The sequence below is a fragment of the Ranitomeya imitator genome, chromosome 4 (assembly GCF_032444005.1).
Source record: "Ranitomeya imitator isolate aRanImi1 chromosome 4, aRanImi1.pri, whole genome shotgun sequence".
NCBI lineage: Eukaryota > Metazoa > Chordata > Amphibia > Anura > Dendrobatidae > Ranitomeya > Ranitomeya imitator.
In genome coordinates, this window is record NC_091285.1 from 301,170,055 (window position 1) to 301,186,533 (window position 16,479).

General features: G+C 44.0%; 1 protein-coding gene across 7 annotated transcripts in view; it reads right to left on the bottom strand.

Annotated features, from left to right (window-relative positions):
* Positions 1 to 1,677: 1,677 nt before the first annotated feature.
* The window catches only part of DOCK4 (dedicator of cytokinesis 4), a 488,246-nt gene continuing 473,444 nt past the window's right edge, over positions 1,678 to 16,479 (bottom strand). For 4 of the 7 annotated variants that reach the window (XM_069764796.1, XM_069764797.1, XM_069764795.1 and 1 more), the window contains 3 exons: positions 15,931 to 16,044; positions 15,312 to 15,373; positions 1,678 to 6,998 (listed from right to left, as the gene is read on the bottom strand). In XM_069764796.1, the coding sequence (XP_069620897.1) occupies positions 6,576 to 6,998; positions 15,312 to 15,373; positions 15,931 to 16,044 (599 nt within the window). In that variant the 3' untranslated portion in view covers positions 1,678 to 6,575. The remainder of the gene's footprint in view (positions 6,999 to 15,311; positions 15,374 to 15,930; positions 16,045 to 16,479) is intronic. The other 3 variants (XM_069764800.1, XM_069764799.1, XM_069764798.1) reach the window with 1 other exon arrangement.

Below are 16,479 nucleotides of genomic sequence, written 5' to 3' on the forward strand. Positions count from 1 at the left end.
GACGAAAACACAAAAAGGATGGGCCGCTGCTCATGGGCCACTGCTGTGTGCTTGACCCCCAGGCCAAAATTTTCCAGACAGCCCCTGATGAAGCATTACTGAGATCTTTTGTGTTGTCCAAAAGGTTATTTCATTCGATGAACAAGCGTTTTGCTTTTCCATTGGGTGATCGGCAGCTTGTTTACAAGGCAAGATAACAATACTCCTTGAAGATTATCTTGCAGTGTAAATGCCTCTTTGGGCTCTGTTCACATGTCCATTAATCTTATCCACTTGTCTGTTCTGTTTAGGACATATCGAACAGATATCCAGCATTAGCATCCTTTGAAAACTAAACCAATAGTATCCAGACAAACGCCTTATAATTCAATGGGACCACTCTGCTTTCAGTGAGAAACAGGAAAGAGCAGGATCCTAATTCTGTTTATCTGTCCCATGTCTGTTCTAAATGGAACAGGCAAACGGAAAAGATAAATGAACATGTGAACAGAGCTTAAGGGGCTATTGTGCTGATTATCAACTTTTTTCCCCAAAATTTGGGGGGAAAATGGGGGTGCGTCTTATAATCTGTACGAAGCTTATCAGGGGGCAGCTGTGATGGAGCAGGTCCCAGGAGGCAGAGTCACCGCTGCAGACAGCTGGCGGCAGCAGCCAGTGGGGTGATGCTGCGGGCCCCAGGCAGGGAGGAGAGGGTGTTTTGGCAGTGAGAGATTGTAGCGGGCTCCATGCTTTTCCAAAATGTCAGGAGTCCCCCCGAGGCAGCACATGCGGAGATTGAGATCTCAGGCGCCAAAATCGCGGGACACACCCTTCCTCCCAGCCGAAGCCCGCAGCATCACCCCACTCCTGCCGCTGCCAGCTTCATTGCAGCAGAAACCCTGCCTCTTTGGACCCCCCGCTTCACCGCAGCCTCCCCCCAAGTAAGCTACCATCAAAGCGGTCTATGAGACGCACCACCAATTCATTAAAAAAAAAAATGTTATTTTTACATTTTCCTCCCCAGGTTTTGGGGTACAGCTCATAATCCGCAAAATACAGTACAGTATAATATACAGTGGGTACGGAAAGTGTTCAGACCCCTTTACATTTTTCACTGCAGCCATTTGGTAAATTCAAAAAAGTTAATTTCATTGTAGAAATTTGTGCAAATTTCATAAAGAAGAAAAACTAAGATATCACATGGTCATAAGCATTCAGGCCCTTTGCTCAGACACTCATATTTAAGTCACATGCTGTTCATTTCCTTGTGATCCTCCTTGAGACGGTTCTACACCTTCATTGGAGTCCAGCTGTGTTTAATTAAACTGATAGGACTTGATTTGGAAAGGCACACACCTGTCTATATAAGACCTCACAGCTCACGTCAGACCAAATGAGAATCATGAGGTCAAAGGAACTGGGCCAAGGGGATTTCAGAAATCTCATCCAGTTTGATAATGTAAACACAGATTTTTTTTTTATATTTCCATTGCAAAAAAAACAGCGTGTGAACAAGCCCTTATACAGAAAAACAAGTCGAGAAGTATAGGTGAATGCGGAAATCACAGAAAATAGGAGCAGCTAGCTTCTCGTCCAATATATAACTGGCACTTTTGGACATGACGGGTCAGATATAACATTTTTAACAAGGACGTGTAAACATTTTATTATAAATCATGAGACAAACATCGGGAAAGGTTTTGTTCAAATCTCTGGAAAGATGCTTTAATTTTACATGAATGATAACTGGACTATTGAAAGAACTACAAACACTGCACACGTTCCACAGACTAAAAACAATTGAAAAGAAAAGCACAGCATATATATTATTATCCAAGTAACTTTATTTGATTTTGTTCCATTGCGGCACCATCTAATATGCACATCTGGTAAAGAGTTCATGATAATAATTATTATGCATGAATGAGTCCAGTAATACACGCATATATTAAATGTAACACTTCTGCTGGTTGCCAGAAACAGACAATGGCCGCAGAAAAGAAAAAAAAAAACACTTGCAGTAAAACACTGTACAACAAATCAACTATGTACTACACATAGAAATCAGAGGAGCCTGTTATATCATAATGTCGAAATTGAAACTGACGGCAATGCATCTTTATATAAATCTATATCCTGTATATGCAAAGATATACAAACAAGCGTATATTCTTCTCACCCCGTTATCTGTTAAATATGTTAAAAACACAACACTGTATGTTATATCCCAAAGCCACAACCAGTTCTAAAAATTCCAAACTGCAAAATAGCCTGGTACAAAGCTACAAGATCTAGCCTTCTTTAATATCTTTTACTAAAACATAAATATTCTTTACCATATATTTTCTTCTGACATTCAAAATTGTAAAGTCAATATGGCTGAATTATCATTTAAAAAGCAGATATTTACAAAACGGTTTCAATACATAAATTATTTGGCATAATTCTCACAATCATACTGCATATGCGCGCCTGCTTTTAAGTGGAATCTCTTATTAAAGTTAACAAATTATGTACAAAAATACTCGAATAATTACTAAAAATGTAATTAGTCACCTGCTAAACAGTTTTCTTGGGAAAATATATAAAAAAAGTGAACATTTTCTTTCAACCAGGCTGGTCTTTAAAAGAAAAATACACGCTTTTCCTAAAAATCAACTTCCCAGTAAAAAAAAGGGAAATGCCTTTATTTTTTTTTTAAGGAGGGCTTAAAATGCATAACCATTTCGTAAATTGCCATAAAAGATTGAGAGCGATGAAATCAATTGTGTAAGGTGCGCTGTTCTAGGTGAGAATGCAGAATTATGGGCCAGAACAGGTGGCAGTTTTGTTGGTAGGAACGTAAAGGTAATACAGTAAAACAGCAGAGAAACAATGGCCATTATTCAAGGACTAATGACGATGAGACAGCACACGGGCTAGAAAGGCACAACATTACATCTGTACAATACTTGGGAGAAGAACATTGCATTGGTTGGGAATGTTCTGTAGGATTAATTTGGAAACCATAAGAAAAAATGGATGCAAATGTTTATTGCATTACTTACCAGCTACGTTATCTGTGCATAAAGCATAACTGGGACATAGGTAGAGAAGATACTTGATAATGGGGTGTGCTGTGCAGAAATAATAACTAATGGACATTATATTTATGACCTTTTCTAAAAAAAATAAGCCATCAATGTGTAACGGGTGGGGTCTCGCCTCTGATCAGCAGAAATGGGCCTTGTACCCCTTTCACAGTTTATTCGGGCACAAAGTTTTGTCCATGTCTATGTGCAGCTGCATAAGATGCTACAACTTAGCCCCATTTACCTGAACAGTGTTGTGCCACCTCCATTCTGCCGATCAGTGGGGTCTTTATAGATAGACCACAACTAATCACATACCTAAGGATAGGCCTTCAATGGAATATTCTGGAAAAGCTCTTTGTAAACCCACATATCTAAACTACCATCTAGACAGGGAAAGATTAAGGGCTCGTTCAGATGAACGTATCAAACGAACGTGGGCTCCCGGAGGAAAAATTGGACAGAACACTGACCAATGTAAATTGATAGTGCGGTTTCTCACAGATTGCGTGTCTGTGGCGTACACTATTCTGCTCCAAGTCTTGCCCATTCAATTCTATAGGTGCATAAAAAAAATAATCAAATCCCAGACAGAACAACCTTGTGACATCTGATTTTTATGGATACATTGCCATTATTAACCTTGGATCTGTATTTGATCATGTACATTTTTGAATGTAGATGTATGAAAACTGGTCACACACGGACGTTAGAAAGGGACATATGGATGAAAATCGTCCAAATCTTCTGCATGATTTTTGGTACGCTCATCTGAGCCTTAATGTGTTCCCTGACACCTGCAAGTATTCAGATTTCGTGCCTTGGGAGAAATAAGTAGCACAAGACCGAGAGCTGCTGCACTATTATCTACGATATTGTGGATGAGCTTTTTAGTGCCATCCACGCACACTACATAATAATACATGTGGGTACGAAATAAACCAATGAACTGAGAGGTAAGACTATTATTGCTTTCAGGTTCCAAGTCATCATCCCATACTGCCATGATAACTGGGGGCACGGCTGTACTGGCATCTATACAGGACATCCTACTGTACATAGCAGTGCACACAAAAAGGATCGCTCCCTGTTACTGAGAAACATGGAGAGAAATCAAGCTCTCCGCCTAAGATACCTCTGATAAATCTATTTTACTAGTGGATACAGAATACATATATATCCTACAGTACTAAGCTGAGTAGGTGTGCACACTAGCCTGCAGCACCTGTATCCACTTGGAACAGTGTTACGACTACATAGGAAACATACCGGCACCTCACATCACTAGGTTACTAACTATGTTTCCCCACTTCAAGTATCCATGAGATTAGTGTAGAAAGCGCATTGCACACCATAAATAGTTATCTGCAGTTTCTAGCAAGTAAGCCAAAAGCCAAATGTAATTGTTACACGATTACTAATTATTTTTCACATTCTTCAGAAACTGGTATTCTTTCATGGGTGACCTATAACTGTGTCCGGCATTAGCGACCTACGTAAATGGATGTTTCCATAGATGCGAGTGTGCTCCGCAATGGCTCGCATCTTCCGCTCATTGCAGGTCCATCCAACATCTGACTAAGTAGATCATTAAATGTGATTGACAAGCAGGAACATAGGTAGGGCAAGCTTTCAGAAACCAGCGCTGGAACTTCAGTCGGGGGGTCAGTAAGGGATTTTTTCTAATCTAAGGCTAATTGGACTATGCCTTTCACATTTCTTTTTGACTTCTATCAGATCAACGTTCAGGAATACTGCATTAAGAAATATTATGCCTGATATATTTATATAAAATATTCCTTGTATTGCTTGGTGCACTGCATAACCAAATATACGGAATCAGAATTAATAGTCTAGCATCTGCAGAACGATTCAGAGAGAAAACATACACGTCTTGTAGGAACACTGGGGTTGGAAGAAGTGGTTGGATGCAAGGCACTTCTAACATTGGATCTGATTTAGAGTCAATCGTGCACTTACTTAATTCATTACAAAATCAGTGAAAGTGACTCCTCCTGACATAAGCTATGAAAATGTCCGAGTTTTATTGTGGTATTTTATTTTTATTTCTTTTTTTATAAATATGATGCATGTAAATAGGAGAATGTTGAGGTGAAGACGTGAACAGAATCGTGGGGGGCTGTGATACTTTACAATTCCAGTAGTAATTAGCGTGTCCGTTCTGGTAAGAGAATGGACTCCTCTGTGTATTAAACATAGGGTCAATTATTTTACTAGTGATATCACTGAAAGCGAATCATTGACTCGACCAAAATATCTTTGTGGATTCGCAAATGTAAAGGGGGTAACATAATTTACTGGAGAAAGCAATGTGCGCCCACTTTGTATTTGACTCCATAAAGCGATTTGGTTCCCTTGTCCAATCAAATGCTCCTTTCACATTACCGCTATTCCTAATTCCACTGGGTCTCCATTTCCTTTTTATGACGAGAATAGTAGAATCTCCAGCAATATTTTTGCCATCAAAAAGCAAATCCCAAACATAACCTAATGGGCCCATTATAAGCCAAGAAAGGATTTGTTGGAATCTGTTTTCAGAGCTGGTTAAGAAGAAACCCACGGCGCTAATGTGAACAGAGGCATTATTATATACTGTGTAAATCTAACTCAGATCCATCGTTTTTTAGATACAAAGACATAGAAAAACCACACAAGACAAAGCTGTAGAAAAGTTCTGCATTACTAAACCACTAACACAACCCTAGTTTCTCTGCCTTTCACACATTGCTTTGACAAGTGGATGCACGCCGATAAAAAGCCAAAAGCGAGGCTGGAAGCAGAGACATGTATGTAGCATACAGCATTTACTTTTCTGTGATGACCACTGCAGCAATCTAGTAGGACATGCAGTTTGGAGAATTCCCCTCCCTTCAGTTACGAAAACATTAAAATTGTTTCTGCATATACAAAATGCACAAAGTACGGAAGATAATTTATCGCCACTGAGCAGAGATTTATATATACATGTAAAATCCCTTATTCTCTAAAGAAAATGAAGAATATTATATTCAGAAAAGTAATAGATTATTAGGGTCATCAAATTAATATTAGATGTTGGAAATTAGCGCATATTACAAATTTGGAATTGTTGGCTGGTTTAATGGTTAAAACGCAATAAATCAAGTAGCTTTAAATTAAAAACAAATCACAAAAACTATCTATGAAACCAATAATTAAACAGTGTATACAGAGCCCAAAAGCCCCATAACGAATTGATAATATCAACTTCATATCCAGTGAGCACATACTCCATGAACGTATGTGGTTTTGTATGTGATCCAAAGTGCCTCTTGTCAAGTTACTCCTGAATTAATATCTCTATAATAATGTGCAAAACAATAATACATAACAAAATTCTTCACTTCTTTAAGAGAACCGAATAGTAAACAATTAAAGTGCCCGTTATTCTTATTACATCTAGAACCCTTGTGCAGTCTTCATTTATCACTGGACCCCAGGGGGTTACTTGTGCTGCAAGGTCATACTGGTCATCCAGCAATTCGGTTACAACTGAGATACTTTCCTTGGGAAAGGTCTGGGCCGTGGTAATGGATCAGTCCTCTTGCTGTTCTCCAGACTTGTTGGACGCGCTGGGCCAGGTTTGGGTGGTAAAGCTGGAGGATCAATTGGAGCTGGAATGGAAAGACATTGAGGTACGGGTACAGGACGCCTTAAGGTCCGTTCATACACACTGTAGGGGGGTGGTGTTTTATTCTCCTTTCTTGATGGTTCTTCTGATATCGCATAACTTGAGCAGGATCCAGTTTGCTCAAAGATTTGACTCTCAAAACCTGACATTTCTGAAATGCTGCAACGACTTAGAGAAGAAATGCCACTGCTGCAGCTTCCAGACAAGACTGGAGAATTCGACATCATGCTTGAGGGATGGCAATCCACAGGAGATGGAGTAAATGAATGCACTGAGCCCTGAAAGACAGGGAGCAAAACTTAGTAACAGAAATCCTAAACAAAAAGATGAGCTGGGCCAGTTTAACATCATTGCGAAATGTAATCCCTAATGGTTTCATTCAAATTCCTGTCACCTTAGCATAAGTTATAGTCCTATAGTCCTGATGTACAATAACAAATTGTATTGTGGCACCGTGTTAGCCAGAAAAATCAATGTGAATACTTTTCTGCCCAATGATGACAGAAGTATTCTAGGAGTGATACCTTTATTGGCTAACCAGGAAATAATATGGTTGCAAGCTTTCAGAGCACAGTGGCTCCTTCTTCAGGCAGGATTACAAATAGATTAAAAATAGGGATTTTTGTGTTACTCACCGTAAAATCCTTTTCTCCGAGACGCTCATTGGGGGACACAGGACTGTGGGTGTATGCTTCTGCCGCCAGGAGGCTGACACTAAGTAGACATAAAAAAAGTTAGCTCCTCCTCCGTCGTATACACCCTGACACTGGCTACCAGAGAATCCAGTTTGGTGCAAAAGCAGTAGGAGAAGTAAAAATAATATTATCAGCATCAATACAGAAAACTTAAGTCTAGAAAAAACCTCACTCTGATAATATCAGATACAAAAAGACAGTAGCCACCAGGGAGGGAGCTGTGTCCCCCAATGAGCGTCTCGGAGAAAAGGATTTTACGGTGAGTAACACAAAAATCCCTATTTCTCCTTCGCCTCATTGGGGGACACAGGACTGTGGGATGTCCTAAAGCAGTCCCAGGGAGGGAAATTAACTCACCAATAATAATTATCCAGACCATTGTTGTCTATAAGAGCGTTACCGCCGCTTGAAGAATCCTTCTACTCAGACTTGCATCTGCAGAGATCTGGGAGAGGACGTTATAATGTTTGACAAAGGTATGCAAACTAGACCAGGTTGCAGCTTTGCAAACCTGTTCTGCTGAGGCCTGGTGCCGAATCGCCCAGGAAGCCCCCACTGCTCTAGTGGAGTGAGCTTTGATTCCAGCCGGAACCATCATGCCCTTGGTGCGATAGGCCTCCAGAATGGCCGCACGTATCCACCTGGCCAGGGTAGATTTTGAGGCAGCGCATCCCTTTCTGCGACCCTCTGGGAGGACAAACAGAGCATCCGTCTGACGGAAAGGAGCCGTACGGGAAATGTATCTCCTCAGCGCTCTCACCAGGTCCAACGTATGGAGAGCTTCTTTTTTTTTTTTTTTTACACGGTGCGTAGGCGCCAGGCAAAAAGAAGGAAGAACTATATCCTCATTAAAATGGAATGAGGAAACAACCTTCGGCAAAAAGGAAGGTACTGGTCCGAGTACTACCTTGTCCTGAAGAAAACGTAGAAAGGGAGTACGACAGGACAGGGCTGACAGTTCTGATACCCGCCTTATGGAAGTTAAGGCCACTAAAAATACGACTTTCCAAGAAAGGAAAGTCAAGGAAATATCCTCAAGAGGCTCTAAGGGAGCCTCCTGCAAGGCCCTTAAGACTAAATTAAGGTCCCAAGCTTCCAAAGGAGTCTTATAAGTAGGGACCTTATGAACGACTCCCTGAAAAAAAAGGTCCTGACCTGACAGGTAGTAGCAATCCTACGCTAAAAAAAAAAAGAAAGACCGATAAGGCTGAAATTTGCCTTTTAAGAGTACTTGGAGCAAGCCCTGAATCCAGTCCTGCTTGGAGAAAGGCTAGAATATTAGGGACGGAAAAACGCACAGGAGGCAGCCAGCGCCCTCTACACCAAGAAAGAAAGACTTTCCAAGTGTAAAGAAATTCTGGCCGAAACGGTTTTACATGCATTAATCATGGTATCTGATACCTCTTGGGAGAACCCTGCCTGAGTTAAAAACCCAAGATTCAACGGCCAGGCCGTCAAACGTAGGACCCCTGAGTTCTGGTGGTAAAAACGGCCCTTGAGATAGAAGATCTGGACAATTGGGGAGCCGCCACGGAACTCCGGCGAAAAGCTGTACTAGGTCCGCATACCAGGTTCGCCATGGCCAACCCGGAGCGATCAGAATAGCCGGCGCTCCTTCTGACTTGATCTTCTTGATTACCCTCGGGAGCAGCACCAGAGGAGGGACAGATAAGAGAGATGAAACTGGTTCCAAGTCAGTACTGGCGCATCCACGGCGATCGCCTGTGGATCTCGGTACCGGGAGACAAGTCTGGGTACCTTGGCATTCCACTTGGACGCCATTAGATCCACATCCAGAGTCCCCCATAGATGGCATATTTGCTGAAATACTTCGGGATGGAGAGACCATTCCCCTGATGCCAGCCCGGACGGCTGAGAAAATCTGCCGCCCAGTTCTCTTCGCCCAGGATGTGGACTGCGGGAATCACCGAGTGATTCCTCTCAGCCCAGAACAGAATTTCTTTACCTCCTGCATGGCTGCCTTGCTGCGGGTGCCCCCCTGAAGATTTATGTAGGCCACGGCTGTGGCATAGTCCGATTGAATTCGGACCGGGCGACCCGCCAAAAGATAGAAAAAATAATGCAAAGCTAGTCGAAACGCCTGAATCTCTAAGAGATAGATGGGGAGATCTGATTCCTGAGGAGACCAACGCCCCTGGGCTGTGTGGTGAAAAAAACACTGCTCCCCAACGGAGGAGACTGGCGTCAGTTGTGACTTACCAGCCAATAGGTTGGGGGTAGGGACGAGCTGTTTAATCACCATGAAAGAGACTGCCTAACCTGGGGAGACAACAGAAAACTGCGGTTGAGAGAGAGTTGATTCTTGTTCCATACTGCTAAGATTGCATGCTGGAGAGGTCGAAGGTGAAGCTGTGCAAATGGTACTGCTTCTATAGCTGCAACCATCCTTCCTAACACCCTCATACAGGATCGGATCGTATGAGGGTACGGTTGCTGGAGATTCCTCACCTCCCGCTGAAGGGCTAGGACCTTGTCCTGGGAAAGGATCGACAGGACTTGAGAGGAGTCGAAAATCATGCCTAGAAATGAAATCCTCCGAGATGGATCTAGGGATGACTTCCTTAAATTTACTAGCCAACCCAGACGAGAAAGGGAGTCTAGAACAAGCTGGCCTTTTACTTGCAAGCCTGAAAGGACGGTCCTTTAATCAGAGGATCGTCTAGATAAGGCAAGACTACTATCCCTCGAGAGTGCAGAATGGGCACCACAGTTAACATGACCTTCGTGAACACCCTGGGAGCGGAGGCCAGCCCGAAGGGTAAAGCCGTGAACTAGAAGTGTAGGTTGTTTAGGGCGAACCGGAGAAATCTTTGATGAGAAGAAAAAAAAAAATGGGAATATGTAGGCAGACATCCTGAATGTCTATTGAGGCCAAGAACTCTCCCTTTTCCATTGAGGCAATAACTGATCAGAGAGATTTCATCCGAAAGTGACGAACGCGGACAAACCTGTTTAAGCGTTTTAGATCCAAAATGGGTCTTACTATTCCGTCCTTTTTGGGTACTACGAAAAGATTGGAATAAAATTCTTGAAACCTTTCTTCTCTTGGAACAGGAGAAATAACCCCGCAGAGACGAAGGGACCCTATGGAATTGTACTGGTCTTGTCAGTGGGACCCGGACCTGGGAAGAACCGGGGAGAAGGCTGACAGACTAGCTCTATCTTGTAACCTGAAGATACGAGCTCCCCCACCCACCGGTCGTGGATAACTTAAAGCCAGACCTGGTGAAACAAAAGTAGACGTCCGCCTACTCTGTTGGAGGCACTCCGAAGAGGTCTCCAGTCACTTTTGAGTCCTAGATCCTCTGGATATAGTTGACTGGGAAAGCATCTTTCCCCCCTGATGGGCCGTATAGGAGACTCGATTGTCTCGATCCTGATTGGGTCGACCCTGCTCCGCAGAGCCCGATGCTGGAGCCCATCTAGTATTATGAAAGGATCTGAAGCGGGCCTGGAATTGGCGACGAAAAAGGCTGTCTAATCCTCTGCTGAGGAGAAAGCTAGCTCTTCCCTCCTGTGGAGTTGGAGATAAGCTGATCCAGCTTTTTTTTTTTTTTTCCGAATAAGCCACCCCCCTGGTAGGGTAGGGTTGAAAGAGACTTTTTAGAAGTAGAATCGGCCCATGTACTTAACCAGAGCGCCCTTCTAATGGCAATTGCATTAGCCGCAGCAGAAGAAGGTACAGTCTGCAGCATCAAAGGATGCATTGATCAGATAGCTACCTGCAAGAGCATCTGAGAAAAACATTTCTGACAGCTCTGCTGGCAAATCCCTTTCTTGAAGAGCCTTTGTTAAAGACTCTGACCAAGACAATATAGCCTTAGTAACCCAAGTTGCTGCAAAAGAGGGAAAAAATGCTGAACTTGAAGCCTCAAAAAATGGAACTAGTTAGGCTCTCTATAAGACGATCCGTAGGATCCTTAATGGACGAGCCATTAGGGAGAGATAGCAAAGTGCTAGAGGCTAAACGAGACACCGGGGGATCTACTGAGGGATTTTCTGCCCATTTACTACATAACTCAGTAGCAAAGAGATACCTAGCCTTCAAGGTCTTTTTTTTTTTTTGCTCCGAAAAAAAGCTTGTCCGGGAGCTCCCGATTCCGAATCAGGTCCTCAAACTCGGGGAGAGAGGAAAAAACCCTATGGGACCGTTTGGCCCGCTTAAATGAGACCTTGTGATCAGAGGGTAAGGCGAGTTCGTCTTCTAACCCCAGGGCCTGGACTGACAGTCTCAATCAGGCCATCGACAGACTCCTGAAACCCAGGAGCCTCAAAGTTAAGGGAAACTTCTGACTCATGGTCTGTCTCAACTTCTCCGCCTCTACTGAGGAAGGCGAGCGAGATACGGACCTCCAGGATGCCGAAGCCCCAGACGGCCCGAGCGACGCTGTGCGAACTCGCTTTCCACGCGTCTGTCTAGTTTGAGCGCGGCCCTGCAGGCCGAAGGCTTTTGAGACCCTGAGGCCTTCTCGGAGACAGATGGGCTGCAGGCCCTGCTGAACGGACTTGATTGCTTCAGTTAGGGCGAAAAGGACGTGACCCATCCCGGTGGAACTGCCCCAGCCTTTGCATGACGGGCAGGAGCTGGAGAGATTGCTGGGGAACTCGCGGGGGGGGGCTCCTGAGCGCGTTCAGAGTCGCAGACCTCACAGAGACGATTGCTCTGGGCATACGGGAGGGCAGCACGGCAAGCTACACAAACGGGATATAGGACCGTGTGAGACTTGACCTATCTAGACATAGTGATTCTGTAAAAGCTATACCCAGGGCTTTAGACTGGGAAAACAACAGAGCATCTGCTGTCAGGCTGGAGGGGGAAGCACTTACCCCAGTCCTGTGTTGCAGTGTGGAACCGAACACAAAATGAGCCGCCTTTATCCCCAGCTGTCTTCAGGGGACGGAAACGCCATGATTGCAGCGTTGGAGCGGCCTGTAGTAGGCCGAAGCCGGGACCTCGATTTTCCCCAGCATGGAGAGGAGAGGGCGGACCGGAAGTAAATGCGCCGGAGGGGGCGGAGCCTCACAGCGCCGTCTGTTCTGGGTGGAAGCCGGGCCAGAATGACCCGGAAGAGCACCCGGGATGCCAGGCCGGAGCCTGGAGCCCCTGAAAGGCCGCGGCGCCGGCCGCACTGTACGGCTGCGGCGCCGACTAGCGCCGGACGAGCCGCAGCGCTGAAGGGAGACTGCGGAGTCGCTCATTACCTGGCGCCGATCGGCGCAGGGACGCCCGGAGCTGCCTAGGAGGTAAAAAGCGCTTGCATCAGGAGCCCCTTTCCTATCCGTCCCCTATTTTTGCAAGCTGAACCCTCTGAGAAAAGAGGGCTAGCGGGGGAGGGCAGAGAATATGACTGTGTGTTAACCCTAGCTCCATTTTCCACCTTTGGGAAAAGGAGAGGGACCGTCCACCACCCCTCTAACACCACAGCAGAACCTAGGTGTAGAAATCAGGGGGATCACACGGACATCAGAGGGCACCTGTACAGCCTATGGTCTTAAATACCTTAGGGTGGTCAGGGCCAAGTCCGGAGTGCAATCCCACATCGCGGGAAAGGATACGTGGAGATACTCGCACGTGCTTGCCCGTTGCTGGTTTGGGGAGATCGGACCCTCAAAAGGATCCGTCGCCCCTCTCAATCCATATGAAGTTTGAAAGAAATACGGGTCCGAGGATCCGGGACCCAGAGATGTGCCTCCTTCAGACACTAAGCAAGAACTGAATTCTCTGGTAGCCAGTGTCAGGGTGTATACGACGGAGGAGGAGCTAACTTTTTTTATGTCTACTTAGTGTCAGCCTCCTGGCGGCAGAAGCATACACCCACAGTCCTGTGTCCCCCAATGAGGCGAAGGAGAAAGAAACAAGCACAACAATTTATGATTTATGAGTCACTACATGGATACAATTCACACCTCAACCAGATGGATAACTAAGAACATTATTCCCACTGCCTCTCCATTTGTAAGAAAATGCCTAATTTGATTTCCTTGGCTTATCTTTAGGAGGCATCACACTTTCCCATCCCCCTGAACAAATGTCCTGCTGTAGTATTCTTTAAATGTTGTGCTTGTTTCTTATTAATCTATTTGTAATCCGCCCGAAGAAGGAGCCTCTGTGCTCTGTAAGCTTGCAAACATATTATTTTCTGGTTAGCCAATAAAAGTATCACTCCTAGAATACTTCTGTCATCATTGGGCAGAAAAGTATTCACATCGAGTCCTATAGTCCGTAATATTCCCATCATTTTAGCATATATTATAGTTCTATAATCTGTAATATTCCCATCATCTTACATCATAAGTTATAGTCCTATAGTCAGTAATATTTCCATCATTTTAGCATATATTATAGTTCTATAATCTGTAATATTCCCATAATCTTAGCATAAATTATAATCCTATAGTCCGTAATATTCCCATCATTTCAGCATAAGTTATAGTCCTATAGTCCGTAATATTCCCATCATTTCAGCATTAGTTATAGTCCGTAATATTCCCATCATTTTAGCATAAGTTATAGTCCATAATATTCCCATCATGTTACCATAAGTTATAGTTCTATAGTCCATAATATTCCCATCATGTTACCATAAGGTATAGTCCTATAGTCCGTGACGTTCTCGTCACCTTACCAAAAAGTATTTTCCAATAGTCTGTAATGTTTGGGGAACTGACAGTGTCAAAATCACAGAACAAACTGAACAAGGATTTGACATGACTATTAACTGACGTAAAACAGAACAGATTCCCTTTGTTGAACTTGCATGCAATAGAGAGACCCAAACAGTAATCACCGTGCCACAAACTTAGAACTAGAACTGTTCAAAACTAAAGACGGGGATCCCAGGGCATGATGCTGTGCACAGGGAGCCCGGGGAGTGAGGCTGTGCAAAGGGAGCCCGGGGAGTGAGGCCGTGCAAAGGGAGCCCGGGGAGTGACGCCGTGCAAAGGGAGCCCGGGGCGTGACGCCGTGCAAAGGGAGCCCGGGGCGTGACGCCGTGCAAAGGGGGAGCCTGAGGCGTGACACTACATACAAAGGAGAATCCTGGGAGTGACACTATGAATGGAACAAGGGGAACCATCCTGTAAATGACACTTTGTGAACCTGTACACACAGAGGGGGAATATCCTGTGTATGATGCTGTACAGGGCAAAGTGGAAGAGTCCTGCGGACATTGTATGTGGAGAAGGTAAGTCCTTTGGATCACAGACTTTCTGGAGCATAGTTGGAAGGCCAAGCTGGTGGTGTGCTGGGAGCTAGACCAGCTGTATTTTATACTAACCGCAGTCTCAAGTTGGGTCTTATGCTTGCACATGTAAGCAGATTATCATCATTTCCATGGATGCTTGGTTCACTACGTTGCATTGGAACTTTTCTCCTGTTTCGCAGCCACTGTTGCATATGGCGATTCCTGTGGCTGGCACAGTATGTGGCTTGCTATTCATTGAGGATTTGTGGCTGTCTAGCCAAGTCCCGATAGAACCCAATAAAGCAGTATATCGTGCCTTCTTCCATCTGACAGTAGTGAGTGCATGTTTACTAAGCAATGTGCAGTCTGTACTGCGTCTACAGTATTATCAGCTCCCATGGGTTTAATAAAGACTTGTATAACACAGACTGCCATATTCATTCTGGCTTTTTTATTTTGATTATTTCACGGCAAAAAAGCGATCTTTATTTAGTGACCCTTACAATTTTGTTTTCATAGCAGACAAGAATATGTAACTTATTAATTTATCTTAGACCAAAGCAAGAATTATATTTTGCAGGTTATAGATAGGAGACCTAAAAGCAATCTATGGAGCAAGAGTGCCCTCTGCTGGCCACTGGAGGTTCAACGTGTGCTACAGTTCACATACTGAAAAAGCAGAAACGTTTACCTTCATTGGGGACCTTCCCATTATAGAAGGGGACACTGCAGCGATATTCCTAGCTGGAGAAGCTGAAATTAAACAGATATTAATCCATAAATCATTCTGCACTGACACCACAAACAAACTCTGCATTACGGTTTCTTTTATATATGTCTAACAGAAACTGCAACAGCAGATGTTTTCTACAATGTTAGACCCTCAAATGTGTTGATGCATATTTAAGACAACATGGATTCTGAGCAAAAAATGGACCTGTCATCAGTACAGGATGTCCTACCCAATGGCAGCATGATAAAACGCCAGCTCCACCGTGTTATTTTACCAAACGGCACCAAAACTACTGGGCATTTAATAGTGGCTAAAACTAGCATATATATAGTTACGAGCTGGCTTTATTTACACGAACTGAGCTCCCCCAGCTCCTTCACCAATGATTAAAGGCTACTGTGTATACAGCCACATTATGGGATCTATCCGTGGACCGGGGGCGACAGCACCTTACTTGCAGAAAGTGTACTGCCCCTTTAAGTGCTTTACTACAATCCTTGCTATAATGAAGCCTGTTAAACAAAGGCCAATAAAACTAGCATGCATGGAAGGCTGCATCCAGGCAGAGAGCTCCTACCCGCTTGTGTGGGTCTGGGTGGCACAGGAGGAGTTATGAGTCTTCCACTTTCTGACATGTTTTTGGCTTCTTTCCCGCTATCCAGGCTCCAACTGCTTGGGGTTGTGTTCACTGCTGTAAAATTAGAGCAGAATTGACACAAATAACCTTGAATGTGTTATTTTGTACAGAGCAAATGACAGCAGCCCTTCACATTTCATAGTGGAGAGACGCACAACAATGGAGACTACCTGACAGAGGAAGGAAGCAATGACCACATAAATTAGCAATGGTTTCATGAATTAGTAAGGACGCAGACAGAGTTCATCTTACTACAATGACATAATGCTTATAAAAATGAAGATTCTTTCAATGCAGCAGCGATAGCTCAGTGTGGACTGTAAAATGACTTGTATAATCCAAATACAAAGGAGCCAGAGGCTACCATTCAATTCATTCTACCTGGGCATGCTGCTAAATAGCTGAGAAGCCCCTGCTAGCTAAAGCAGATCTGTCACCAGGTTCCCCAATATAAAACTTCGCACGTCTTAGACCTGATGAGGCTGGTGT